Source organism: Perognathus longimembris, chromosome 2 (genome assembly GCF_023159225.1).
Source record: "Perognathus longimembris pacificus isolate PPM17 chromosome 2, ASM2315922v1, whole genome shotgun sequence".
Lineage (NCBI taxonomy): Eukaryota > Metazoa > Chordata > Mammalia > Rodentia > Heteromyidae > Perognathus > Perognathus longimembris.
Genome location: NC_063162.1, coordinates 145,689,648 through 145,716,895, shown reverse-complemented (window position 1 = coordinate 145,716,895; position 27,248 = coordinate 145,689,648). Strand labels below are relative to the sequence as shown.

Here is a 27,248-nt window from a genome sequence, read left to right as displayed (position 1 = left end):
GAGTAACTGTTTCAGATCAGTTCATGCTCTAGGATCCTAATTAAGGAGAGTTTGGTAAGCCTGAAGAATGTAGAGGTATCATTAGTTGATAAAACTAGGAGTACTTTCTTGTCAGTAGAGATGTATGCTTCTGAGAACATTTTACTTCTGAGAAGTGATGAGATTTCTTCTGTGCGTTTTCTGGGAAGGAACGGGCCATAGTTCCTGAGGCAACCGCATTCACACAGATGAATGCATTCCCCACAGTGGCTAACAAAGTCCAGGCACAGTTTCAAGGATTTCTATTTCCGTTGTATGACTTTGGCATTTGAACACATCCTGTGTCCGGAGTTGTGTGAGAATCACCCTCTCATTCCAGAGATTTACATGCCTGCCACATGTCCCTCAATGCTAGCGAACAATTTTCAGTGTCAAATGTTGCACTTCAAGATGATTAATTCTTTTTTTGACCTGTCCTTAGAAAATTATTGTAATTTCCATTCAAATGATCTCCCTATTGTGTTAGTGATGCAAGAGTTAGCTGAATTTGATATAAACCCTCGTGCTAAGCAGTTCTTTGACTAGCTGATATTTCTCTTCTGGGCTATTATACTTACATGTGTCATACATCAATCTCCAAATTTCTCTCTAATTATTTTTATTTTTTTCCCAAGAGAGAAGATACTCCAAGATGACATTATAGATGTTCTTTTATTATAACTACATTTTTAGTCAACTAACTTGGCAGAAATTTTAGTGATTAAGTATTTTTAAAATAAAAATACCCCCAATTCTTCAATTTGATTTTAATTAACAGACCTTTTTCTTGGAGGAATGAAAACTTTAGCATTATGTTTTTCATGGCGATGAGACCTGAAGTGTACCTGGGTGGCTGAACCTGAAGCAAAAGGTTATGATATAAATAGATTCTAGAGGGGTGGGAAGATCTTAAGTTAGAAGGACTTACGCTTGAGAAGGAAGAAGCCTGAGTGGCTGAGGCCCAGAAGAAATAAAGTTTGGCAGACTTGGTTTTCAGTCCTGAGTAGGATGTGGTAAAAACAGTATTATGATGTGTTTATTCAAATCTCGGAGTATCTTTAAAAACCAAAGAATGATGGGCTCCAGGATCATAGATTTTGATTCAGGAGTTTGATGAAATGAGCTAGGAACTTGGTATTTTCACGAAGCTCTAAAGGAGATTCCAATGGGCAAGGAGCCTGAAATGCATAGATTAAATCAAAGACCAAATTGTTGGTGAGCAATATTTTGGAGGGATTTTGGTAGCTTCAAAGATGGCCAGGAAGTTGGTCATTTCATAAACTGCATGAAGGTAGAAAAGCATGGTGCTTGTAAATAGACCCTTTATTTATTTTTTTTTAACAAATCACACCTATGTCTATCTATATCTATGTATATGCTGTAGTTGTTTGTTTTTTTAAAATAAGATCTCACGTGTTTGCCCCTGAGGGGCCTTGGACTTCAATCCTCCTATCCATGTCTCCCACTAGCTTGAATTACAGGTGTGAATCACAGTGCCTAGCTAGCAGTTAAAATCCTGTTTTAAACCACTTTTGCAAAGTAACTCTTCAAAATCAAAGAGCATTGCTTCCTCATGACTCATTTTTTTAACATATAGAACAAAAACTGATGTTTCTATCCTGTCATGGCACTGGAAACTCTAGAATATCTAGTCCCTGCTACCAAAATTTCTTATTTCTGTTCCTAGTGTTCTCATGATTCTGCTTCAGTCATGTTGGACTTTTTGCCTTCTTGGAAACAGGCTGAAGCAAACTCCTGCCTCAGGTCCTTTGCATGGCCTATTCCCTGTTTGGGGAAGCCTCCGTTTCAGGTATATAAAGGTTGTACATCTTGGATCCCATGGGGACCACTCTTCTTTCAGAGGTACTCTTGGTTAGAAACCTCCCCAGCCCAAGGCAACCGAAAATGGCTGAATTTAGGCAAGGGATACCTTTGGTCAAAGCAGAGATGGTGACACTCCTACCACTTTTATATTATAACCTTCTTACTCCTGTTCAAAAGCCTAATGAGGGGAATTCAAAGGATCCAGGGGAATGGAGGGAAACAGGGTGAGAGGTGGACAGACAGAAACCGACAGAGAAAGAGAATTTCATATGAAACAGTGCTGTGAGACACTGGATTGAGAGACAAAGCAAGAAGGGTTGTAGGAAGGACAGACTTTGGCTCATTTCCAAGGCTCCTCAGTATCTGGAAGTTGGGAAGAAATTTATGTTCTGACTCATTTATCCAAACCCCTCAGAGAAAAGCTTTTGGAGCACAACATCTCTGAGCTGCTTTTATATTCCCTTGGAATTGGAAAGAACCATGGTCCAGCCTCCTTTGTACAATAAAATGGGAACCTCTCTTCTTCACATAGAGGTTTCTAGGGAAGATGGAGAAATAGAGGCTGATGGCCTTTGGAATTGATATCCAGTTCACAAAATAGTTATTCAAAAAATCATGGAAAGGGAGGGTTTCTTTTTGTTAGGCATGGCTATAAGCCAAAGGGTCATCTGTAGAGCTACACACACACACACACACACACACACACACACAGTGATACATACAAATTCACATACACACCAATGGGGTCACTGTTGGGGAGGAAGGAGGACTTCTTTTCTTCATGGACATGGTGTAGCATTTTCATATGGTCATGTCTCACAAAATTATTACGCTAATGATATTTATGAGAGCACTAAGAAGCATAGTCATTTATTTACTCTTGACACACAGGTAGTAAGTAGCCAGATATAATTAATATCCACATCTTTCTGATTACACAAGCCAGCTACTGTTGTTTTTTTTTTTTTTCACAGCAGGCTGTTGAACAGAACTTACAATTCCAGTTTAATCTTTGTGGCAAAGCTGTACACATAGTGGTCAAGACTAATATCTCTAGCCTGGCAGTTAATCCAGGTGCAAGAGGATAACAACTCTGGTCTACCCAGTGGGGTTTCTGTGGGGATTAGCTAGGGAGAAAGATCAAAAGTCCCTTCAGGCTAGTTGGCAAAGCATCTTGCCATGCCCTCTTAGCCTTTTGTGCTTTTAGGCAGATTCTGCTTTGGCAGGAAAAGTCAAGGGTATTTGCACAATGGGTCAAGTCATAAAATCTGCCCTGAGGAGAGGGGACAAGCTGTTCTTCCTGGTTTTATACATGAGATAGTGTCCTTGTGTCAGTGGTCAACTTTATCCACCTACTTGCCATTTCAAACTTCAGTCAGGTGAAATAATCACGGCTCGATTTCCATTTGTCAGTTTGGCATTACCCCCATCCAAGTTTCCTGCCCTCCTACTCTAAGCCTCTCTTGCTGCTTATGGTATTTGCCTGAAGTGATCCTCCATTGCTTTCTGTGGCAAAGACTTCAGGGCTCTGGTTCTGTGAGTGAATGGAGGAGCTTTATTTACCTGGGCCGTATACCCAGGGAGCTCACCAATGACTTTTCCTGCTAAGCATCTGTTTCCTAGACCTGGGCACATTATACTAGAATTTGAAGAAATGATTTGTCCTAGAGCTGTGGTACCCCTGTCTATTTATGTGACCTTATCACTTTGATTTGTCCAGGATTTCCCCAGGTTTACCATTGAAAGTCTGGCATCTGGGAGACCCCCTCAGTTCTGAATAATTTATGATGGTTGATTGCTGTAAATTAGCTCATAGTATCCTTTAGCCCTCAGGTTAAATCTCCCGTGCCTCTATTGCGCTGCAAATGGGCATAGCCTCAGAAACGATAAAGTGATCCACTTGCAAATTGCTATTTCACCCTGGGATATGGTTATTTAAATCTCTACTAAAATTTCTGTTATTATGGGCTTTTTAGCAAAATTGACCCACTTATTTGCTTTTCTCCTCTCTATGAAATAAACATACAGAACTAAAAATCAAAAGACTAGCAAAAACAACAAAAGTACCCTCTATCAAACAAGGAGAGGTGCCTCTATGACAGGGTCCCTCACTTATTTGTCTCTCTTCTCCAATGTCATAAACCAAGAATTTTAAAGCTAATTATTTGTGGATGTCTCCCTTTGCATTTTCTCTTGCTGCAAACTCACTCAGGTGCTGAAATATCTCAGTGTGTTGCTTAACTTCTTTCCTGAGCCTATGATTTTCATTCCAATCATGGTCTGTTGCCCAGTTCCATTTGGACATTCCATTAACACGTTACTAACTCAGTGGATTCAAAACATATTTTACTCACATAATCTCTTCCTCTTGTTTCTAATTATCCAGATAATTAGGTATGAAAAGTAGACTCATTGTTTTAACACAGAGCAGGACAGCAAGAGCTGTCAACAAAATATCAAGTCACTTCAAGTCCAACTTTCACATTATTTTACCTCCAACACTACTTATCAATGTACTTGCTGCAATAGTTTCCCATATATTATTATCGTTATTATCTACATGCTGCAGTTGAAACAACATTAAAAATTACTGACAAACTAGACTTTCTAGAGTTATGCTCTAACTGAGACATTTCTCTCAAAAACGTTTAGATGCTCTCTTGCCTACCAAAGCAGTAAAAAAATTCTCAAGATGGCGTTGATAGCCACTCGATTTCATAGGTTCACCTTCAGCTCTTTTCCTACATGTACCTTATACCAGACAGTGGGATTTACACTTACCTATAATGATTCCCTTCTGATAGAGATTTGTTCATAGTTCAGCCCACTCAATATCTTCATATACTTCATGCATACATCTGTCAATGTTAATCGCACCCTTGAGATGTGTGATATAATACCTCTGCAATATAATCTAAGTTCCTCTCAATGCGATATTATACATAGTGAACCCTCAATGTGTTGAATGCACTTTTCTTATAGAAATGATTTCATTTTTTTTCCTGCACCATAGCTATCCGCCTACTTGTGTTCATGGTGTAAGAAAACAAATTTCTTAGAGGACTAACTTCTATAGCACTCACAGCAGTTTGCCTATCACAAGTGTTCAATAAGAAATTCATTTGTTACTGTCAAAGATGGATAGGTTTCAGAAAGGTGAAGAAAACAAAAGAGATCCAGTATATATGACTAGTGTATATATATGTGTGTAGATATATATATATATATGATCTAGTATATATGACTTTCACACACGTACACACACGCGCACACACACACACAAACATGACCAGTGCTTGCTACATAAGCTCATAAGTTTGGTGTAACAGAGAACCCAGATATGAGTGTGAGAAAGAAGGCTGAAGGACTCTATGAGACGAAAGAAAGGGTGAAACAGTGCGTTATGAATACACAGCTCCTCTGCAGATCAGGGAGGTAGTTTGGTTAGATGGTTAGATGGTATTTTAGGGAGGGGAGGGATCAGTAGCTGTGTTCTTTAGACATTTGTAAATCTTAGTGACAACAGCAGCTTTTTTTAAGCCAATAAGTTGCACTTTTAGACTCTGAGGCCGAATTTGCTGAGCCTAAGCTACTATTGCCCTGAGTTCTTGAATTTTTCATTTATTTCTAAGTGTATTTCCTAAATAATGCTCAATTATTTGCTGGGAGGTTATTGTCAGACAGGCATAATTTTTCTCTAATAACTGTTTAGCACTCTTTTGGGAAAGCGTAGCTCCTCTATGGCAATTTCACTGTCAGAATGTGTAATACATGTTGATAATGATGCTTTTCTCCTTTAGAAATAGCACCATGGTCTGGTAACTAAGAGGTGTATAGGGACCTGCAAAACTCTATTTCTGCAGGAAATGTTGTGGCTTGTTTGGTATGAGAGAAATCCGTAATGAGCACTTCATTCTCATTATGGGCAATTTAGCTTTCTAGACATCTAACGATGACAGTATACCAGCTCTTTTATTAATCCTCATTAATTTGTAATTCCCTGATAATTTAACATTTTCTTCCTTCCTCCCAACCTAGTCCAAAGTTTAAGTGGGTTTAACTGTTGTGTGACCTAAATGTATATAAGTGATTAGTAGCAGATCATAACAAAGCAATATTATCACTTAAGATTCCTTTGTCATTGAAAAGGACTGACATACTTTTTAGACATGTGGTAGAATGAATGGCTCAGGAGGAAACAATGCAGGTTTCTAAGATGCAAACTTGACTTAAGTTGCAGTCCTAGGCAGAACAAGCCGCATGTGAGAAAGACAGCCAGCCGATTTGCTTGACCGGCACACTGTTTCTGTTGACAGCATGGAATAGGAGCAAAGATGGGGTTATGAGTCAGCTAGTGGGTGATAAGAAGGCAGTTGTGACAGCTCTTCCACAGTGAAGCTTGAGGATTGGGTTTGAGAGTTAATAAAGAACCTTATCCAAGCATTTAGATGTTGATGATGTGTTCTTGGTATTCCCAGAGGACTGCACAGGAAAGAAAGCACATGGATCATCCCTGGGGCTAAACCAGTTTCTGTAGGTAAAAGATCCTAGCCCCTAAGGGGAATGTCTGTATGTGTACATAGACATATATGTGTGTACATGCGTGCGCACATGTGCACATGTATGGGAGGAAGAAGACCATTGGGAGGGCACTTGTATTTTGGAAGAAGGATTGTGTACAAATGTTTGCTGTATTTCAGAAGACATCCCTGCTTTCCACTTTGTTTTAGGGCTGTAAGCCAAAAGGAGATAGAAGTATTAGCCTTGTGAGATTAGGAGCACAGCAAATGTGTACACCCCTAAACTCTCCAAAAGTCCTTTATCATAATACTGGCCTACTGGCCACTATTCTTCTCCAAGTAGGACAGTGATTGATGGAATCATTGCCAAGCAACTCCAAAATTCTTTTCTACTCTTGCTTTCACTCCTTGAATTTTGGGGCAGTTTCTATTACCTATGTAATTTAAAAAAACCCTTGATTTCCTTTTTGTTAACAATATCTTATAATTCCTAACTTGGCCTTCTCTGTTGTTGTTTTTTCTGTCTGTAGTGTATGCAACCATCCAACAACCCTAAGAAATAAGACAAACTCAAGCAAGATCTGCTCATGGCAAAGTAGCATAAGAAAATTTTGGCAGAGTTTATATATGGTTGAGACCAGTTTGAAAGTTACTCATTGTTATTAGGTCCAAGCTTAGGGAGGCGCCAGTAACTGACTGACTCATTGTTTTCATTCTCTCCCTAGCTTGCTCTGAGGGCATTATTTTTCCTTGTTAGGGCATTCTCTGGTGAAGCAAAGACTCCCGTGCTTGTTTCCATTATTGCTGTCACTGTCTTCCCTACTCAGCTTCTTGTCCCTCAGACTTCTGGGGCAAGTAAGTTTCCCTGGAGTTCAAACCCATTCATGAAGTCTACTTTGAACTCTGCTGGCCAGCCTCCTCTGGATTCTGAGCTTTCGGAAAAGCCTCTTCCATTCTTCTGTGACAAGCATCCTTTCTCAGGCAGCCCGTATCAGAATTTCTCTGGTGGTTTCCTTCATCTTCTCCTACCCCATGTCATTTTTTTTCTTCCAGGATGGCTGTCACTTATTCAAGCCAACTACTGTTGTTATGGTTGCTTCCTAAATCCAACCACTCTATAACAATGATTACTTTTATTATCATTAAGTAGTTGTACAACATTAACTAAGATGCGTTGTATTCATAAACTGCTTTGTACAATGACTTAAAGATAATTTAAAAAATGGGGCTTCAAGTCAACATGTCAGCTTATGAGTACAATGTATCTTGATCAATGTCACCCCTTCCATCATTCTGTCCCCATCTATCATCTTGTGCAGCCCTACCCTTCCCCTCAAGTTACCTGGCTCTATTCTCACATATGTACATTAATGTTATGACTGTATTCACCCACTTTTTCTCTCTTCACTTGTCTTCCCTCTCCCGTTACCTTCCCCTCTGTGAGAACACGTTTCAGCTTCTTATATTCATTTTGTTAAAAATGTTATTAAAGGATTTACACCATTGGAATCTTCCCCATGTATACCATAGTTAAATCAATTTGTCTGTGGATATATGCATATACCGTGCTTGGTTTTGTACATGTTTATCATTTAGATTTAGAGAAAACATATGCCCTTTGTTTTTCTGAGCTCAGACAATGAATCTCCAGGCGATTTGTCCACCATACTTTACTCTCTCCATCACAATTTTTAGTTTCCAAGGGGTCACTGGCAGCTTCTAGAAAAATCTTGAAAATTATTTGGGAGTTCAAACCCCCATTCATGTTTATTACTCTTTGTCATGTGATTCTGCCTCTTACCAAAGTTAGCCTGATCCCAAACAAGCCCCCCCATGTATTCTCCATAGGTTCAGGGGAAGGATGAGAAATCTAGAGAAAGAGAGTGACAGCCATCTCCCAGAAGCATGGCTGCTACTCCCTCTATGTTCAGATTCCAGACTTTTATTCTGGAGCTTAGAGTTGTTGGAACTCAACTTCGGAATTAAACTTTGAGATAGATGTGCTATGTTTATTTGTGTGCTGTTTCTTTCATTTTAAATGACTACCGTCAAGTTCTTTCCCTGTGGCAGAACTTGTGCACAGTACTTTTTTAATCTTTTGTGCTTCGTACACATCTTGTTATTACAGAGAACCTGATTTTGACAGTTCTTCAGTTCATTGTGAAAATCTAAGCTTACCAAACTCACTTTTTATTTTTTCCTTTCTAGTATTTTCTAGCATTCGCTGGAAATACTTCAATAATTTCAGTAGATACTTAAATAATTGAATAGACAAAAGTGATCCATTAGCGTGCTGGTGTGGGCGACAGTTGAAATTCTCATTGGCCACCAAATATGTGCAAATCTGAGTTTGGCAAAAGAGAACACTTTGTCTGGGTAGAGTGTATTCAGAGTGTCAAAGTACACAAAGGTGTAATTTATACAGTCACCTATAATTACAGGTGGCTAAAACCCAGATACAACTTAGTGAGCTTCCTCCATCTTCTTCTTTGTCATAAAGGTGCTGAGTGCAGCTGCTTTTCAGGCTGTGGAGAAACTCAAGTGAGATGGTGTGTGTGAAAAACAAAGGACCCGGAGAAGGGCAATGCCATTTTTTTATCTTTGGGCCAAGAAGATGATGTTTGTTCTTGGGTTCCCAGAGAAGTCTGAGGAGTTTGTTTTACTGATAAAGAAATACAAACAGGGGGCTGGGAATGTGGCTTAGTGGTGCTTGTCTAGCATGCGTGAAGCCCTGCGTTTGATTCCTCAGCACCACATAGACAGAAAACCAAAAGCCAGAAGTGGCGTTGTGGCTCAAGTGGTAGAGTGCTAGCCTTGAGCAAAAAGACCAGGGACAGTGCTCAGGCCCTGAGCTGAAGCCCCAGGACTGGAAAGAAAGAAAGAAAGAAAGAAAGAAAGAAAGAAAGAAAGAAAGAAAGAAAGAAAGAAAGAAAGAAAGAAAGAAAGAAAATAAAAAAAGAAAAAAGAAAGGAAGGAAGGAAAGAAGGAAGGAAGGGAGGAAAGAAAGAAAGAAAGAAAGACAGAAAGAGAAAGAAAGAAAGAAAGAAAAAGAAAGACAGACAAAAGGGATTTGGGATGTAAGGGTTCTCAAATAGGAGACTAAGAACAGATTTCTTGGTACCTTAAGGCAAAAGAAACTGTTTATGTCTGTGGGTTCCTGTCTGTGGGAATACTTCTGATTCAAACACTACTCACTCATGATTACCTTCTAGCACCCAAGATCCTTGGCTTTTGGCCAAAATGGCTCTATGAGAGATAGTCTCCTAGAAGACAGAAGAGGCAGCAGAGTGGAGCTGGAGCTGTGGGGGACTGAGGAGCATTCCTCATAAGTCTAGGGTGGCAGACAAGTCCCAGGAGCAACAGATCTGGTGTGAGATTTCCTGTTCCCAACAAAGTCAGAGAAGGTTAGCCAATATGGGGCAAACGTCCTCTCACTCCTGAAACCATGCCCACAGGATGTCTTGAGGAGACATTCTGGTGGTTCCAGGCACTGTAGACAGCCACAGCTTGAGGAATCTAGCAGGAACCAAAGTAATGAAGAAAGGCCTGGGGTATGAGGGAACCTTTTGGGGTGCACGTCTTAAAGGTATGAATCTCTGTCATACCCAAGTAAGACTTTATTTCACCAACAATAAGCAGATACTTCGGATTTTCTGATTCTGCTGGAAAAGACACCAGGGAAAACAGTTTTCTAACCTGAGAACTTTCTCTTTTCTACCTCTCAGGAGACTAATTATTTACTCTCCCTGCAAACTTTGTGAAGAACTGAAGAACGGAGTGGGAAACAATTATCTCTCCATATGCAGATCTTTTCCTTCAGTTGCCTCACTAAAAAAATCAGCCCCCAAATTCACTTGTTGTTTCCTCCTGAGGCAAAGTTTTCCTATTACTTCTCATCTCTGTACATTCCCTTATTAAAAATTAAAATAACCATCAGCTTCTGTCAATCTGAAGCCTTTCATTTTCTGTCAGGTTTCCTTACGAATGGGATCTCTGACCCAGCAGTTCAGGGAAAGATGTGATTTGCTTTGGGCTTCCTCAACAATCCCCCATCACACCCCAAATAACCTGCATAACAAAACTTACCTGTGCTCCTTTGCTGCCCCGTGTCTGATCTTTGGGACCTCAGCATCTCCTGGGAGCTTGTTAGAAATATAGGATCTCAGGGTTGAAGGAAGCTAAGTTCCCCCTGAACTTACAGAACTTATTTGCAAAATTAAAGGAAACAAAACTGCAGCACGCAGGGTCAATACTGTCTCATGAATACAACAGCATTGCTTTGATATGCAAACATTTTCTGTGCTAATGCCTACTGTGCCCCCTGCAAAATTTGTTGTAAAGAGAAACCTCTAGTTATTGGAGGGAGTGGAGCATCTTTTAGTCACCCTTCACACGACACCGGATGACACACCCATCCCCAAACCTCACTGGTCAATTCTGTCTTCCAGAGAGTCACTTCTGTGGTTCTATAGTTCCATTAGTTCGCATGATCAGTTGCCTCTCAGAAATTCACACTTTTCTCATTGTGTGAAAAACGGCTCTTCATATCTAAAAGTTCAAGTCACATGACATGAAGTCATTTTGACTTCTTTTTGTTTTACCCAGAGAAAGAGACACTTCCTCTCTTGTGCTCCCAGAGTGCTTTGCACACTACAATCAACTCTGGTCTTCCTACACTAAATTCTGAGCTCCTTAATGTATACACCATGTCTTATATTTCTTTGTATCTTCTGCACCTGGAATATAGTTAATATTCAATAATTGCTGTCTTGAAAAATGAAGTACTAAGATGAATTTGGAACATGAGTTAGCATCTGAAGATATGGAAATGCCATCTTAGTGAATGGACACAAATGGTGACCTAATCACAGCAATTAAAATAGGCCGTCTGCATGGCAGAAGGTCTAGATATTGTTCTGTGGCATCATATCACTGTGTGGGAATATTAGCTATCTTAATTTATTTGCTAAATAGCTGTTGAAACTCAGAGCGAAAGGGAGTAACCCATGGAATAAAGGTATCAGTTTACAATTCAATTCGTGGAGCACTCCATCCATGAGCTCAACTCCATAGAGTGTCTAAGCCAGGCTGGCAGTGTGTTGAAGTGAGGATGCCTACACTTGCAGGGAGACGCGCCTGGATGAATTAGAAGTGGCCTTGAAATCCCATGAAGCAGCAGCTTGCTTACATCATGATGTAAACTTGGAGAGCTGCATAATAACTACTTTGACTTAGAGAACTAAAATCCCAAATTTTCTTTCAGCAATTTGGGAAATTGTCAACATTATTTTCTCTGCCGTGTCTCTCCAGGAAGCCTTAGTGGCACATGAACTATCTGAATGACACTGATGTATAATTTTCTGGGAGAATTTTCATTTAGGAAACTTTTGTATGATGGACATGACTCAGAGGCCAGTTTTGATAATTTCCTAATTGACATTGAGCACATCACGGACCCCTGTCTCATCAAGACAATGGTGTGGGATGCAAACATCTCTAGGTCATGTCTTCATGGGATTCTGAGGGCCGCTCCGAGGTCAGGCCTTTTGGCCAAACTCACTTAAAAAAAAAAAAAAAAAAAGCAATGTCAGACTAGGATGAGAGTCTTCAGGTCCTTTATCCTGGTTATTGTCTCTAGAAATAGGTCTTGAGACTAACGTGCTTGATGAAAGAAGGCTCTACCAATAATATATGTGACCTCAAAATCTCACTTCCAGTGGCTTTCTTATTGAGGTTGGGGCAACGGCTTTTGAGTTTGTAGCCTTAGGACTCACACCCAAAGCCTTGTGCATGCTAGGTAAGGCTCGATCACTAAACTACGCCCTCAGTTCCAGGACAAAGACTTTCCTAATTGAAAATTATTCCAGAAAATTGTCTGGGTCAATGCTGCTCAGTAGTACTATACACAGGAATCAAGAGGGGCATGTAGAAAGGCAAATTCTTGGATTCACTTGGTCTTGATAAGGGCCTGAGATTCCTTTTATTTTCTTTGTCAGCTGTGGGGCTTGAATTTGGGGCCTGGCCACTGTCTCTGAGTTCTTTTGCTCAAGGTTAAATGCTCTGCCACTTTGAGCCACAGCGCCACTTCTGACTTTCTGGTGGTTAACTGGAGATAAGAGTCTCACTGCCTTTCCTGACTGGGCTGGCTTTGAACTGTAATCCTCAGATCCCAGTGTCCTGAGTAGCCAGGATTCCAGGCGTGAGCCACTGGTCTACATTTCTAACAAGCTCTTAGAAGAGGTGGCGGCTGCTCCGTGGATCAGCCAAGGACCACAGGGGAGTTTTGTTGAAAATGTCAAGATGAAAAGTGTGGTGGGTAATTGAGACAGACAGAGAAAGAGGTCCCTCCTCTGGGAAGGAGTCAGCCTTGGATGTGAAAAACAGGTACCCGCCCCCCCCCCCCCCCCCCAGTGACAGCCTTTACTTCTACAGAATAGCCTTCTCTATAAGCTTGAAATTGACAATAAATTAGTAGTGGTTTTGGTTATTTTTAAGTAAATGAGGCCAGGAGGAGATTTTTCCTTTTTTGAAACAAAGTCTTGCTGTATAGCTCAGGCAAAACTTGAATGTGGGATCTACCTGTCTTAGCCTCCTTAATGTTGGAGGAATAATATTCTTGCTTGTAGTTTATGGCTCACAAATTGGGAAATATAGTTTGGTAAGTTAAAATATATATGTAGGAATGACATGGTAAAATAATTTAAATTTTGGAGCAGTTATAGAAAATCCTGGATAAGTTAAAACTAAGAGAATACCATCATCATAAATTAGAGGATTATAGTTAGAAGAAAGAAGGGCACTGGGGAAGATGTTTCCCTTAAAGGGAACATGGGAAGGTGAATGTGTGCACACGTATGCATATACAAATATTCAGATGTATGTGTAACCATTAGACATAGGAACTTCCAAGAGTGACTATATCCCCTGCCTTCCGGAAGATGAATGTTCCAGATCACACAGGAAAGCAGTTAATCCTAAATCCTGAACAACTGGTTCTTATTGCTTATACCAATGGAGGTTTATCTCATTTTAATTTAATTACATTTTTTTCTTTCCTTTTTTCAGATGCAAGAGTATCTGCCGAGTTGTGCACTGTTCCTACTCGATATCCCTTGTGTTACCCAGGTGTCATCAGGAAGAGGTCCCTTAGCCTCGGCTGGCGTTTGTCCCTCCGGTATGTTCTCACACAAGTCCATCCTCGTCCTTCTTCTGCGGAGCTGTCAGAGGCCGCTGTGCCTGTGTTTGTTCCTGATGCCCAGTGGATCAGCTCTTTGTTATTACCCCTTCACTAGGCTAACAGTAAACTGCCAAGGTGGTTCTGACAGCTGCAGGCCAGACAAGACCGTCCTTCTGAAGATTTACTATTGATTTATTCAAAGGCACAAGAAAAAAACAACACACCGCCAAACAAGATTTGAACAATGGCCAGCCAGAATGAGAAAAGCAATAAAGTCTATTCCAGTTGAACAGAAAGAAAGAGAAAAATGCGGCTTTGAGTCTATTATATAATCATGACATCGAGTAGCCTACATAATCTATGAGCATAATTTTAAATCTGTCCCCATTTACTTTGAGGCTTGGAGCATGGAGAGTTGAGCTAATTCTAATTTGTTCTGCAGCTTTTCCAGAAAGACAGAGCTAGGACTGAAAGAACTACGGGAATTACTTAGTGCCACTCGTTCTGTCTCCCGGGCTTCCCTGGCTTTGAACAAGCAGCACCCTGTGTCCTTATTTGTTGACTTCTTGCTTCAGATAAGATTAGTGGGGAAATATAGTCATTTTTATGGTTGTCTGAGTTGATGTTGCCTGCAGTCCTGTGGATTTCTTTCTCAGTTGCCTCTGCATCTTTTTGCATAACTGGTCCCTTTGTCAATGAATATTTTCATTGTTATTGCTTTCTTTGATCCCTATGACCGATTCCAATACCAACATCATCTCTGGCAGCCCTGCAGGCTTTGGCTGAAGGAAATCCTTCTCCATTTGTGTCCTGCATGTTACCTGCACTGTGATCGCCTACAGCAGCTTTTTGCTCCTGTCTACGAAACCAAATTAAACACAGACAACCCAGTGCAACAAAAGGGAAACCCTGTTGATTTTCTCACGGTGCTCTCTTCTACTTTCCTTGAATTTTTCATCCTTATGGGCAAAGAGTCCTGATTGACTTTTCCTGTAAACCAGTTTGGCTGTCAGTAGCTCCGATCTTCTTTATTTTGATTGTAAAGGTGATGTAACAGAAGGGTTACAGTTACATAAGTCAGGTAAATGAGGACATTTCTTTTTGAACAGTGTGTAACAGTTCTCACCAGAGATTCTTAAGTAATCTGGAATGTACTAGTACATATCTCATCTAGTATGCAATCACCACACTTGTGGCATTAGAAATGCACCGCGTGCTTAAACATGTATGCACACCACACTAAGATACAGCATATCTGTTCATCAGTCAATGATAATACAAGCTACATTTTGTTTCAATTGTTTTATAATGCAGAGATTGTTTTATTTTGGAAAATCTAGAGGAGGAAACGGCTTCAAGTTGAGTAGGACCTTGAATAAAGAAATATGTCCATAGGAAGTTAGATTACTTCTGACACACTAATAAATCAGGTGAGGGTTAAACAATCCTTGGAATCATGAACCTGGAGAATGTGGGGATGATAGGCAAAGTTAAGGGCGAATTGCTGATTTCGAGCTTTTTGATGATTATCTGTCGCTAAACCTGAAATCTAGTGGCATAAAAAAAAAAAACCACTGATTTTCTCACATCCCCAAATTGTTGGACAAGGAATTTGGTTGGGGTCCATGTAGGTGATCCATCCACTAGTCTCAAATGGAGGTTTTCAATCATTTCAGGTTTTCAGTGGCAGATAGCCGATCTAGAAGATCCTAAATGGCTTTCCTTGCATGTGCAATGCCCCAAGGAGAGATCTAAAAGTTGGTATTAGCTGGGACTATTGGGTGCAATGGTATTAGCTGGGACTATAGAGTGCAGGACCCCACCAGTGCAGCCGGATCTCAGGGTAGCATTGCGTGTTATGGCTTAAGGCTCCTAGAACTGGTAAGGAGATTGAGGCTGCATACATTTTATAACCTGGGCTCAGATGTGACTTTATTAAGAGTAATAAAGAATGACAAAATAGTTTATTTATTTATTTATTTTTTGGCCAGTCCTAGGCCTTGGACTCAGGGCCTGAGCACTGTCCCTGGCTTCTTCCCGCTCAAGGCTAGCACTCTGCCACTTGAGCCACAGCGCTGCTTCTGGCCGTTTTCTGTATATGTGGTGCTGGGGAATCGAACCTAGGGCCTCGTGTATCTGAGGCAGGCACTCTTGCCACTAGGCTATATCCCCAGCCCCGACAAAATAGTTTATTAGTCAAAGTAACATAAGTTTTCTCAGATTGAAAGAGAAGGGGACAAGAAGATTCTCAAAGACCTTGACCTTTTCAAAGCTGGTCAATAGGGTAAGGGATATAGTTCAGTGCTACAACATTCGCCTAACATACACAAGGTCCTGGTTTTGACCTCAACCACCACAAAGGAAACAACATGGATAAGCCAACACAATTTTCTTGTTCTAATGCTTAAGCTATTTTGTCTGAGCTCTAGTTCTGAAGAGAAGCCACGCTACTAGCCTACCCCTTTTCTTTTTCTCCCCTTCTCAGAGAGCAGGAGCTTAGAGTATTCAAAGTCAAGCTTATTCTGATTCTACAATGTCTTCCTTTTCTTCTTGTCCACGTACAAGAGAGGGAGACACACTGCTTCAGAGGGAGAGGGACATCTCCCAAGACACCAGTATCCCCATCTCTTGAAGAACAGGAAGAACCACATGAGAATCATTCCATCAAACATGCACTGCAGGGATCCTCCGAAAGCCTTGCTTTGCCAAGTTTTACCCTGACAGTTTGCTTAGACAACTGAAACAAATACTAATTATAGATTACTTGATCGACTTATCACATATGTTCAAAAAATTCACACAGCACAGCCATGATTTTGCGTATATTGCAATGCCACACTTAAATTTTTGTTTGTGTAACACATTATTCTTTGATTGTGAATGTTTATTTCTTTTTAGAGCTACCTATTTATCCCTTAACATTAGAGGAAGGGCATCATTTTCTGCAGGAAGCAAGACTTCTAAACAAGATTAAATTCTTTCACTTGAGAGGTGTTTCTTGGTAGGAAAATGTGAGTTACACATTGAAAATCTTCAGTTTTCTTTCCAGATGCATGTTTTATGTCTAAGCCTAAAACCTTAGAAAGGATTTGGGTCTTTACTTGATTCTGAAATCTGTCAGAATAAGGAAGAGGTAAAGTGAATTAAATGCATCATGAAAGTCACGGAGCCAATGGAAGTTGTGACAAATACTATGTCTCCTGTGTTGGACTGGAGTAGCTTTCAGTTTTCATATGAACAATAGTTACTAAAACCTACTACTGCATAACATAGGCTGAATTTCAATCATATTTGATACCAAAGACTTCATTACAACTTTTCATATTATTTTTCTTCATCAACTTAAACATAAACCCTACTTATGTGTCATTCAGTTGACTGCTACATATATCATTAATATCTGCTATGTAAAAGATTATGCGCTGATTATATGGGACGAATATAAGAGACATAAGAGAAAGGGAATTAACATGTCCTGAATTAATATATTTAATTCTGGAATTCACCTCAGAGGGAACACTTCTTAGAATCATGTCTTAAAGAACATAGACTACAGAAAACTGATGTTTCCGGGTTATATGTTTAGGGGCTGTGATTCAAGCTCTGATGTCACCCTGTGTCACAGAGAATCTCAAGCATTGGTTAGGTGTCCAGAGATTCCTCCAACCAGCTGTCTGTGGACACAAGGATGATAACCTGTAGAAGGCGGTTTTAGGAGCCAGAAATCTTTGCTCTCTCATTCTATCTCAGCTAGTTTAGCTGCATGACCATAACAAGCCACTCAATCTTTCCAAGTATCAGGCTCATCATACATAAGATGAAGTACTGGAGACTTTCTTCTACCACAGCTCATATTCTTTAGCCCTTTTTTTGTATCATTAGTTATTCTACTATCTCATTCATTCATGCCCCACTCTGCCAAATACAGCATTGTTCTTGGCTTAGCGGAGATAGAGGAGGTTTCTATCTGGATTTTGTTTGTTTTGGGTCATGGAAATTCTCCAAACTGGTTATCTTGGTCCTTTCCTTTCTCCCCCCTTTTCTTCTTCTCTCTTTCCCTCCCTACTTCTCTGTATCCTAGAAATACACATTGCATTGATGAAATGTCTGGAAAAAACACAACCCAGAATCTATATCCCTTGATTCCAAAATAAAAATAAATTACAGATGGTTGAAACATATTTGAATGTAAGAAGTAACAAATGAGATTATTTTCCTCTTTAATTATTTTGGAGTATGAATGTAGGTTTTTCAGTGGAAAACACAGATTCCCAGGAGACTAAAAGGCTGTTAAACCTAACTGCACAAGAATGAAATATTTATGCATGAGGAGAATAAAATACAAAAATAAAAACATATGAAATAAAGGCTTCTTTGATTTATACGTGCAGTTCTTTTACAAACCAATAAATCTATGAAAGAGAAATATAAATGGCTTTTAAATATGAAAAGTACTCAACCTTATTTAAAATTAAAATGAGAAAAAATTTCACAAGAAATTTAGTATTTGAATAGCTATTCACTGTTTTGAATTACATTGAATACATTGACTGTGTTGAGGAAAAAACAGTAAAGAAAGTGGACATTATTTCTTCTGGAATGCATCATATTTGATGAAGACAGATATTCCCATATGATATATTTACAGGTCCTGCTGGTGCCAGTGGCTCACACCTGTGATCCTAGGTACTCAGGAGGCTGAGATCTGAGGACTTCAGTTTAAAACCAGTTCTGGGAAGAAGAGACTGTAAGACTCATCTCCAACTGACCACCAAAAGCCGAAGTAGCATTGTGGCTCAAGTGACAGAGTGATAGCTCTGAGCAGAAAAACTCAGGGACAGTGAGTTCAAGTCCCAGGAGCAGCGTGCGTGCGCGCGCGCGCACACACACACACACACACACACACACACACGAAAAGATCCTACTTGGGAGTCTGATGCATGAGGATTATGAGTTTGAGGTTAGCCTGGGCAGAAGAGAAAGACGCTATTGATAAAAAAATACAAACAACACATATACAAGTATGGACATACACAATTACAAGTGGTGACTCATTTAGAGCCGGAGTATATATCATTACCTTCCGTCTAGACTGATCTTTGGAACAATCTACAATGGCATGAGGGAAGGGTGACAGAGTAAAATACGGCTATCTCAGAGATTTCAATTCCACAGGCTGCTCTCAAGTTATGGCAGTTCTTCACAACTGTCCTGAAGAAAAAAGGAGCCTAGGCTTTTATACTGCTGCTTCAACAGGCCTTGCTGCCTCAGAGGAAAGACCATAAATTGGGCACGTCTCTTTTACTGAGGGAATTTCTATCAAGAGCCTCAGCTATGAACTGAGTCACTTGGTCCTCTCTGCAATCCAGGGAGTGCCCTAGCAAGTGCTCTATGAACATCTGGAGAACATCTGGGCATGCCCCTGGGCCTGTGTTCGGTTCAGAGGAGCATCTGTAAAACGGTGTCTTACCCGAAACCCGACATAAACTAAGCAGAGCTCAGTGGGAAGTGGAATGAACTCTCCCAAAGAAGGAGCAGGGAGCACCGAAGCCCATGAAGAAGCAGAAGAATGTCAGCATTTCTGGATGATCCGGGGTGGAGAAGGCTTGGCCTGAGGTGACATTAAAGAAGAACACTTCTGGGAATCAGGTACTTTTCCTTATTGTGGACTATGACATCTCCTGTCACCGGAGGCCCGTTGTACCTATGTGGGAAGTCAAACATTGACACGGAATGGCCTGGGGATAAAGGATGTCCCGTTGAACACACCTCGGAAATGAATCCAATGAAGTGCATATAAGCTGCTTTCTGGCTCGGTTGGTCATCTAGAGAGATGAGTTTGAAGAAATGTTAGCTTTGTCCAGCGCTCCATCAAGAGATTAGCTCCTGAAGAGACTTGGTGGAGGCTGAAAGGTTCTGTTCTCTCTTCCTTCTCCTCGACTTTGGGCAAGACAGAAATGGAGTAAAAATTACATATCATGTATGGCAAGGCTCTGATAATTCCAAGCAAGGAGGCAAGGAAGCACACAGACAGCAAGCAAGAACAGCAATTCACATGCTGGTGTCTTGGCTCCAGTTTTGATGACTTATTCATGATCATACATTATCTTGAAACCATGTCATAGTCACTAAAATTTCTGTACTCTAGCTGCATTACCATGCTAGTATCTAGCTTCTTCACAGCAAACGAAATTTCCTATTCTCATAAGTATTTGGAGAAAGCTACTCAGAAGAGCTCAGCCAGACAGGCATCTGTTTGGAGATGTGCTGTTTTTTATGTCTAGATTCTTTGATTTAATATAACTTCATATTAAAATTATGTATATATTAAATCATATATATTAAAATACAAAAGTAATACTATGGTTATGATGTTGCCTTATATAACCTTATAGCCAGTTTTTCAACATAAACAAAAGCCCTCCTAGATTTTAATTTGAATTGCATTAAATTCACAAACTAATTTAAAAAGAATGGCTATTCTAACAAGTTTTTCTTTTGCTTCATGAAAACAAAATATTTCACCATCTGTTTAGATATTATTTATCTCAGCAATGTTTTCTAAGTATGTAGGTCCTCTTCTGAATTGTTAAGTGTACCCTAGTTTTCTCTGTGCTTTTATAATGTCTACTGCTAGGATACATGAGTACTATAGACAATCATTAGCATGTTAGTTGGCTTTAACATATGGCATTTTTTTTTATCAGTGAACAAGGTACTTTGAACATAAGTCACCTCTTCTCCTATTGCCCACCCCACCTTCCTTACTCTCCTGGTGGTCTCAGTGTTATTCCCCAATAGACTCCTTCCACTCTCATCTCTTTTTCTTTTGATTCTCCATAGAGGAGAGAAATCTTGTGATGTTTGTTTTTCTGAGGCTGGCTTATTTCACTTGACATGGTAGATGACAGATTTTTGCATATTGACCTTCTACCCAGTGACTAATAATCTCATTTTCTATTTTGGGTGCATGTAGGCCTAGAAAACCAGTACATAGAACAAGATGCCTTGTATAAATGAAGAGTCCTGTTTCTTAATTTTCTTTTCTATTCTTTCTTTTCTTTCAGTTGTGGGGCTTGAACTCAGGGCCTAGGTACTATCCCTGAGCCTCTTTATTTTTATTTATTTATTTATGTATTTATTTATTTATTTATTTTTTGGCCAGTCCTGGGCCTTGGACTCAGGGCCTGAGCACTGTCCCTGGCTTCTTCCCGCTCAAGGCTAGCACTCCGCCACTTGAGCCACAGCGCCGCTTCTGGCCGTTTTCTGTATATGTGGTGCTGGGGAATCGAACCTAGGGCCTCGTGTATCCAAGGCAGGCACTCTTGCCACTAGGCTATATCCCCAGCCCCTGAGCCTCTTTATACTCAAGGCTAGCACTCTACCACTTGAGCCACAGTGCTACTTCTGGTTTCTGAGTGTTTAATTGGTGATAAGAGTCTCAAGGGGACTTTTCTGCCCAGGCTGGCTTTGAACCATGATCCTCAGATCTCAACCTCCTCAGTAGCTAGGATTATAGGCGTGAGCCACTGGTGCCGGCTGTTTCTTTATTTCTTAATTGTAAGCTTTTTGTTCCATTTACTTGCCAAGGTTGTCAAGGATTTCCAGTACAATGTTGATCAGAAATGAAGACAGTAGGTACCTGGCCTTGTTCTGTACATTTAAAACATGGTATTTAGGCTTTCATCAGTAAGCATGACATCTCAACATTTTTCATGGGTTCTGTTCCTCAACTTGTGGTACATGCCTTTCTACCTAGTATTCTCAGAGTTTTTTTTTTTTTTTTTTTTTTTGGCCAGTCCTGGGCCTTGGACTCAGGGCCTGAGCACCATCCCTGGCTTCTTCCCGCTCAAGGCTAGCACTCTGCCACCTGAGCCACAGCTCCCCTTCTGGCCGTTTTTCCATCTATGTGGTGCTGGGGAATTGAACCGAGAGCTTCATGTGTAGGAGGCAAGCACTCTTGCCACTAGGCCATATTCCCAGCCGTATTCTCAGAGTTTTAAATTGATAGATGATGCTTTGTGTGAAATGACTTCCCTGGGCTTCTAGAAATGATCAGAGACTTTTCTCTTCAATTCAGTTAACAGGGTGAGTTACTCTGATTTATCTCAATGTTACATCAGATTCACATCTTAGGATAAAAATTTAACTATTTTTAATGATATCTTTCTAATTTATTCCTGGATATAATTCTGCTAATATACTTGTTTAAGAAGTGTTCATCTATGTTTGTCAGTGTTATTAGTTAAGAGATTTATTTTCTTATAATGTCTTTGGTGTGGAGATAATTCTTGCCTTGTAAAATGAACCGGGAGGCTTTCTCTTCTTTCAGAATTTCTAGAAGAGTTTACATAGGATTGCTATTATTTGCTTTAAATATTTGGTAGAATACAATAGTAAATCCATCTGGGTCTGGATCTTCAGATTTCTGTGTTGGAATGATAAGTGAATTCAACTCATTTAACACTATTTTGAATACTTAGTTGCTCCACATATTTTTTAGTCAGTGTAGATAATTTTTATCTTTCAATATTTTTTATCTTTCAATATTTTTCATCTGATCAGGTTTGCCAATTGATCTCTCTCTCTCTCTCTCTCTCTCTCTCTCTCTCTCTCTTTTTGTCAATATTGGTGCTTGAACTCAGGACCTGGGAACTACCTCTCAGTTTTATCACTCAAGGATAATGCTCTTCCACTCATTGAACCACAGCTCCATTTCCAGCTTTTTGGTGGTTAATTGGGGATTAGAGTGTCGTAGACTTTATTGCCTAGGCTGGCTTTGAACTGTAATCCTCAGTTCATATTTCTGAGTAGCTAATATTACCAGTATAAACCACCATCATTCAGCTTGATTTCTCTTTGAAGACATATCCTTGATTTTCACTTCGATTTAAGAATTAAAAAATAAAATGTGAATTATATTCTTGGCTCATACTAGGTCAGAAAAATGAGCTCACCTATCATGATGTCTTAGTGATTGTATAAACCACTCCAAAATCATTGGACTATAATTTGATTCTAGAGAAAAACAATAGCTTAGACAAAGCGACTCACACCTATAATCGTAGCTACTCAGGAGGCCCCAAGGATTACTATTTGTAGCCAGCTTAGACAGAAAAGCCTGCAAGACCTTATCCCCCAAGTAATGCTAGATTTGAGGTACAGTTCATGTAATGGTAGAATGCCAACTGAGCAACCAAGCTAAGCAAGTGTGCAGCTGAGTTCAAACTGAGGTGCCGGCAAAAAAGAAAGTAATAACTTTAATACATCTTTATAGTGACCTAGAAATTTCAACTTCAGGGTTTTATTCCACAAATTGAATTGTCAACTTCAGGGTTTTATTCCAGAAATCAAATTGCATACATACTTATAAATTTCTAAGAAAGTTTATACCATCAATGTTTGGAATAGAAATGGAAACAACAAAAATTAATCAATAGGGGGCTAGCTAGTGAAGAATATGACAGCCAAAGATGGAATACAATATGAGGAAAAAGAAGGTAGAGCAACACTTGTCATAAGGGAAGGTATCTTCTGTACGTTGTGAAGTAGGAGAGAAAAGGTTGCAGACCAGACTTTTCACAGCATTCTCTTTGGAAGAATGTGGAGTTCCACACTGAGAACATTTCTGTGGAATTATGTGACACTCTTGTTGGGCTTGAGCAATTTAAGGAATCGGGAAGGAAGCTTATTTCCAATTTTACCCTTCGGCACCCATTGACATTCTCAGATTTAACAGGCATACTTAAAATGAAAACCCAAACTCAGATAAATGTTTTATAACTCTTGCGTGTTCTGTCTTCTCCAGCACCAAGCAGATTTGCAATTTACATTTTCGTCAGTTATTCCAAGTTGTGAATATAGCTGCTTGTGGAGGCTTCCTTCTGCTCTCTCCGCTTGGAAGGGGCCCAGCCAGTAAGCAGACACACACGAGGCTGCTAGAACCTTTCCTGAAAGCGGACAGATAGATGTACTCATGCACAGGGGAGGGAGAGCCTGAGACACTGCCCCGGTGGAGGTACCCTAGGGGTTTGAACCTCAAGATAACCTTCTGTAGGGTCACAGAAGTAGGAACACAGCCCTCTGGGGAACGAATAGAGGAGTCATCTGTCTTCATGGGACACGAGAGGAGTTAAGGCTTTGACAAAGCCCGATATATATGTAGCTTTGGAGGACATGGATTTTATGTTTAGATTTTTAATGAAGTCGTTTTTACTTTCAATTGATTTAATTTGATTAACCACTTGTGGAGGTAGAGTGTCTAGATTTCTCAGTTTTATAGATTCCAAATTACAATGTCAAGATGGGGGGTTATGGTAACTCCCTGGGCCCTGAGTAGGGAGTCACACCTGTCATACTAGCTTGGAAGTGTCGTGGTCAGCCTGTCAAACAGTTCTGGGAATTTCTGGGATTGGGCGTGCTTGGAATGGTTGTCAACCTGACTACAGGGACAGCTCCATCTCAGGCTAGTTGCATAAAATGCAAGACTCTATTTAGAGAAAGAAAACTAAATTAAAAAGGGCTGGGGGTTTGGCTCAAGTGGTACCTGTGTTTGAACTCCAGTACCACCAAGAAAAAGCAAGTGAAGTTAATGACCAGATAAAACAGAGAATAGATCAGAGGAGGACCTGTTCCTGGATGCAGAAGTTCTGCTTGTTAGCAAAACTTTGTTACCACTGAATCATGAATCAATTCAGTCCATCTTTTTGGATCTCAATGTGTGTTTGATACAGCTCAGATAGCTTCTATTTCCCTTGATAGAACACAAAGCAACACAGGCTACTTAGTATCTTGTACGTACATAAGCTTGTTTTAGAGTCAACTGTGGTGTCTTTTGATAGAGAATGGAACTGATAAGTGCCCAGCATACTAAAGATCACCTTGGAAAGAGCCTTAGCTAAAGAACCAAGAAAGTACATTTCTTATAGTCTACGATTTCTGGAAATCTAGAGTTAGAGTCTTTGGGGAAGGCAACCCTGGTATTAAGAAATCACCGACTGAGATGATTTCAGATTTTTTCAAACTTTCAAAAGTTCTACACCTCAATTGGTCAAAAATGGAAATAACTGAAAGTTTTTTTTTTCTGTTTTCCCTAGACTGATTGCTTAGGGACTCCCTGAATGTGGGCTAATTAAGAAGAGGTACCGCAATGACTAAGAACCCATGGGAAGAAGAGAGGGAGAGGAAACTAGAAAGAGACATGTTTTCATCTCTGCACAGTACTGCCGCAGGTTACTGAACTAAGCTTCTCTGTGAGGAAGTCCACAAAGCAGGATTTTTGGTTGTTTTCTTCATCACTACACTTGTTTAATAGTAAATGAGAGATTGAAATAAATGAGATATATTATCTGAGGTAATAGCATGTTCTAAGAAGAAAAATTAAAATCGAATAATGAGCTTGCCTTCTTGTTTTGGGTAGGTCATTAGAACTAGAACTGAGGAAATGACCTTTGACTAATGTGACAAATGGAGTTACCATAGGGAGCCAGTGTCCTTGCTGCTGATAGACTGAGCTCAGTCTCTGGTCCATGTCAGGTATTGTCTTTCCTTCCACCAGAACTTTCGAGGGGAAAATGAGTGAGAGAAGAGTGGATCAGCTTAGGAAAATGACACCACTACCTTAGTGTTTTCATGTGGACACGTTACTGCTCTGTAATGTGGACATTTGAAAATCCGAGCACATCAGCTGATCCTTGACCCCAGTCTTGTTCTACTGACCCCAGCATGGGTCTTCGCATTACCATTATTGTCAAGGCCTGTAGTTCAAAGTTCTACCCTGGGAACATGCTGCACGACAATTTTAGATCCTCTGATGAAATTAGCTCAAGAGAAACCAGGACAATCTCAGGTCCAACAAGACTATTACTGACAGGGCTCAAAATTAGCCAGTTAGAATGTGATAGCCACTGAGACCTAGGATTAGGCATGGACAATGGAAAAAGGATTAGGAAGGAAGACTGGGCTTCTCTATACACATGGAGAAGACAGATCTCCACCCATTTAGGTAACTCATCCACAAAGTTTTGGCAACATGCAAAACACAGTAGCAGGGGCATGTCATCTAGCCTTCAGGTTGGAGTTTTTTTCTCATCGTAACCTTTCTTCCTTCTCTCTTGGGACCAGGACCATGTGAAGCAATACCACTTCTCTTTCCGTGTCAGGTTTTGTGAGAAGCAAAAGCAAGACCTAAGTGATGGACAATCGCTCCAGTGTCTCCGATTTCTTCCTCTTAGGCTTTCCTGGATCCCAAGAGCTACACTACATTCTCTTTATGATATTCCTTTTGTTGTATTCAGTGTCATTACTGGGAAACACGATTATCATCATGATCGTCTGTGTTGACAAACGTCTTCTGTCCCCCATGTATTTCTTCCTCAGCCATCTCTCTGTCCTGGAGATCCTGCTCACAACTACCATTGTTCCTGTGATGCTTTGGGGGCTGTTGGTCCCTGGTACCCAGAAAATACCTCTGAATGGCTGCATTGCCCAACTTTTCTTGTATCTCTCTCTGGGGACCGCTGAGCTTGTCTTGCTTGGGTCGATGGCTGTGGGCAGTTACGTGGCCATCTGTAACCCTTTGAGGTTCAACATCACCACGAGCAGCCGCACCTGCCTTTGGGTGGTAATTGTGTCCTGGGTGTTTGGGTTCCTTTCTGAAATCTGGCCCGTCTATGCCACATTTCAATTCACTTTCTTGCAAATCAAATCTAATAGACCATTTTTACTGTGACCGAGGACAATTGCTCAAACTCTCCTGTGATGACACTCTTTTCACAGTCTACCCTTTTTCGAATGGCTGTTTTCATTATCATTGGTTCTTTGATCCCTACAATCATCTCCTATGCCTACATCATCTCCACCATCCTCAAGATCCCCTCAGGCTCTGGCCGGAGGAAAGCCTTCTCCACCTGTGCTTCCCACTTCACCTGTGTTGTGATTGGCTACGGCAGCTGCTCTTTCCTCTTTGTGAAACCCAAGCAAACGCAGGCAGAGTACAACAGGGTAGCCTCACTGCTGGTTTCCGTGGTGACTCCTCTGCTGAATCCATTCCTCTTCACCCTCCGGAATGACCAAGTCAAAGAAACCCTTTGGGGTGGAGAAAAGTGCTGCTGCCAGCTCCTCCATGATTAGCTTTTCTCTAAGTCATGATCTCACTGTGGATCTGTAGCCTTGAAAATTCCTGACTCTTCATCTTCCATGATCATTATTGTAAAATTCAGACCCCTGTGTACAAACTACAGATCCTGTGTCCTTCCTTCCATAGAAGATCTGCTCTTCCAACCAAGGAAGATGCAAGTATATCTTCTCTGGCCCTAGAAACTCATAAGAGTTTTTCTCTGCCTCTTTGTACTGTTGACCTCAAAGAGGTGTATTCATGGGATGTGGGAGGAACTAGAGAAAGGAAACATTTTCTGTTTCTCTTTATTTGTTTCTCAGATTCAAGTTACTATTTGGTGTTATTGCATTATTTCAAAGCATTGTTACTTATCATTTGTGCTATTACTGCTCAACGCATTCTATTTCTGTATGTTTTTCGCTTAAAATATGATCACCTAATTAATGTTTTAAATGATTTACTTTTAAAACAAAAAAGAGAAGAGAAGAGCAGCTAGACAAATGAGATTTTGAGGCCAGTCTGGTGTTCAAGAGCAGCATAAGCTAGGAGAGAGAGAGAGAGAGAGAGAAAGAGAGAGAGAGAGAGAGAATGA

The 27,248-nt window shown here is 40.4% G+C and overlaps 1 protein-coding gene across 1 annotated transcript; it reads left to right on the top strand.

Moving 5' to 3' along the window:
• Window positions 1-25,732: 25,732 nt before the first annotated feature.
• Window positions 25,733-26,670, top strand: LOC125345893 (olfactory receptor 9A4-like). The gene is given in 3 exon segments (XM_048337960.1): window positions 25,733-26,236; window positions 26,238-26,320; window positions 26,322-26,670. Coding segments are annotated over 3 exon segments (936 nt in total).
• The last annotated feature ends 578 nt before the right edge of the window (window positions 26,671-27,248 follow it).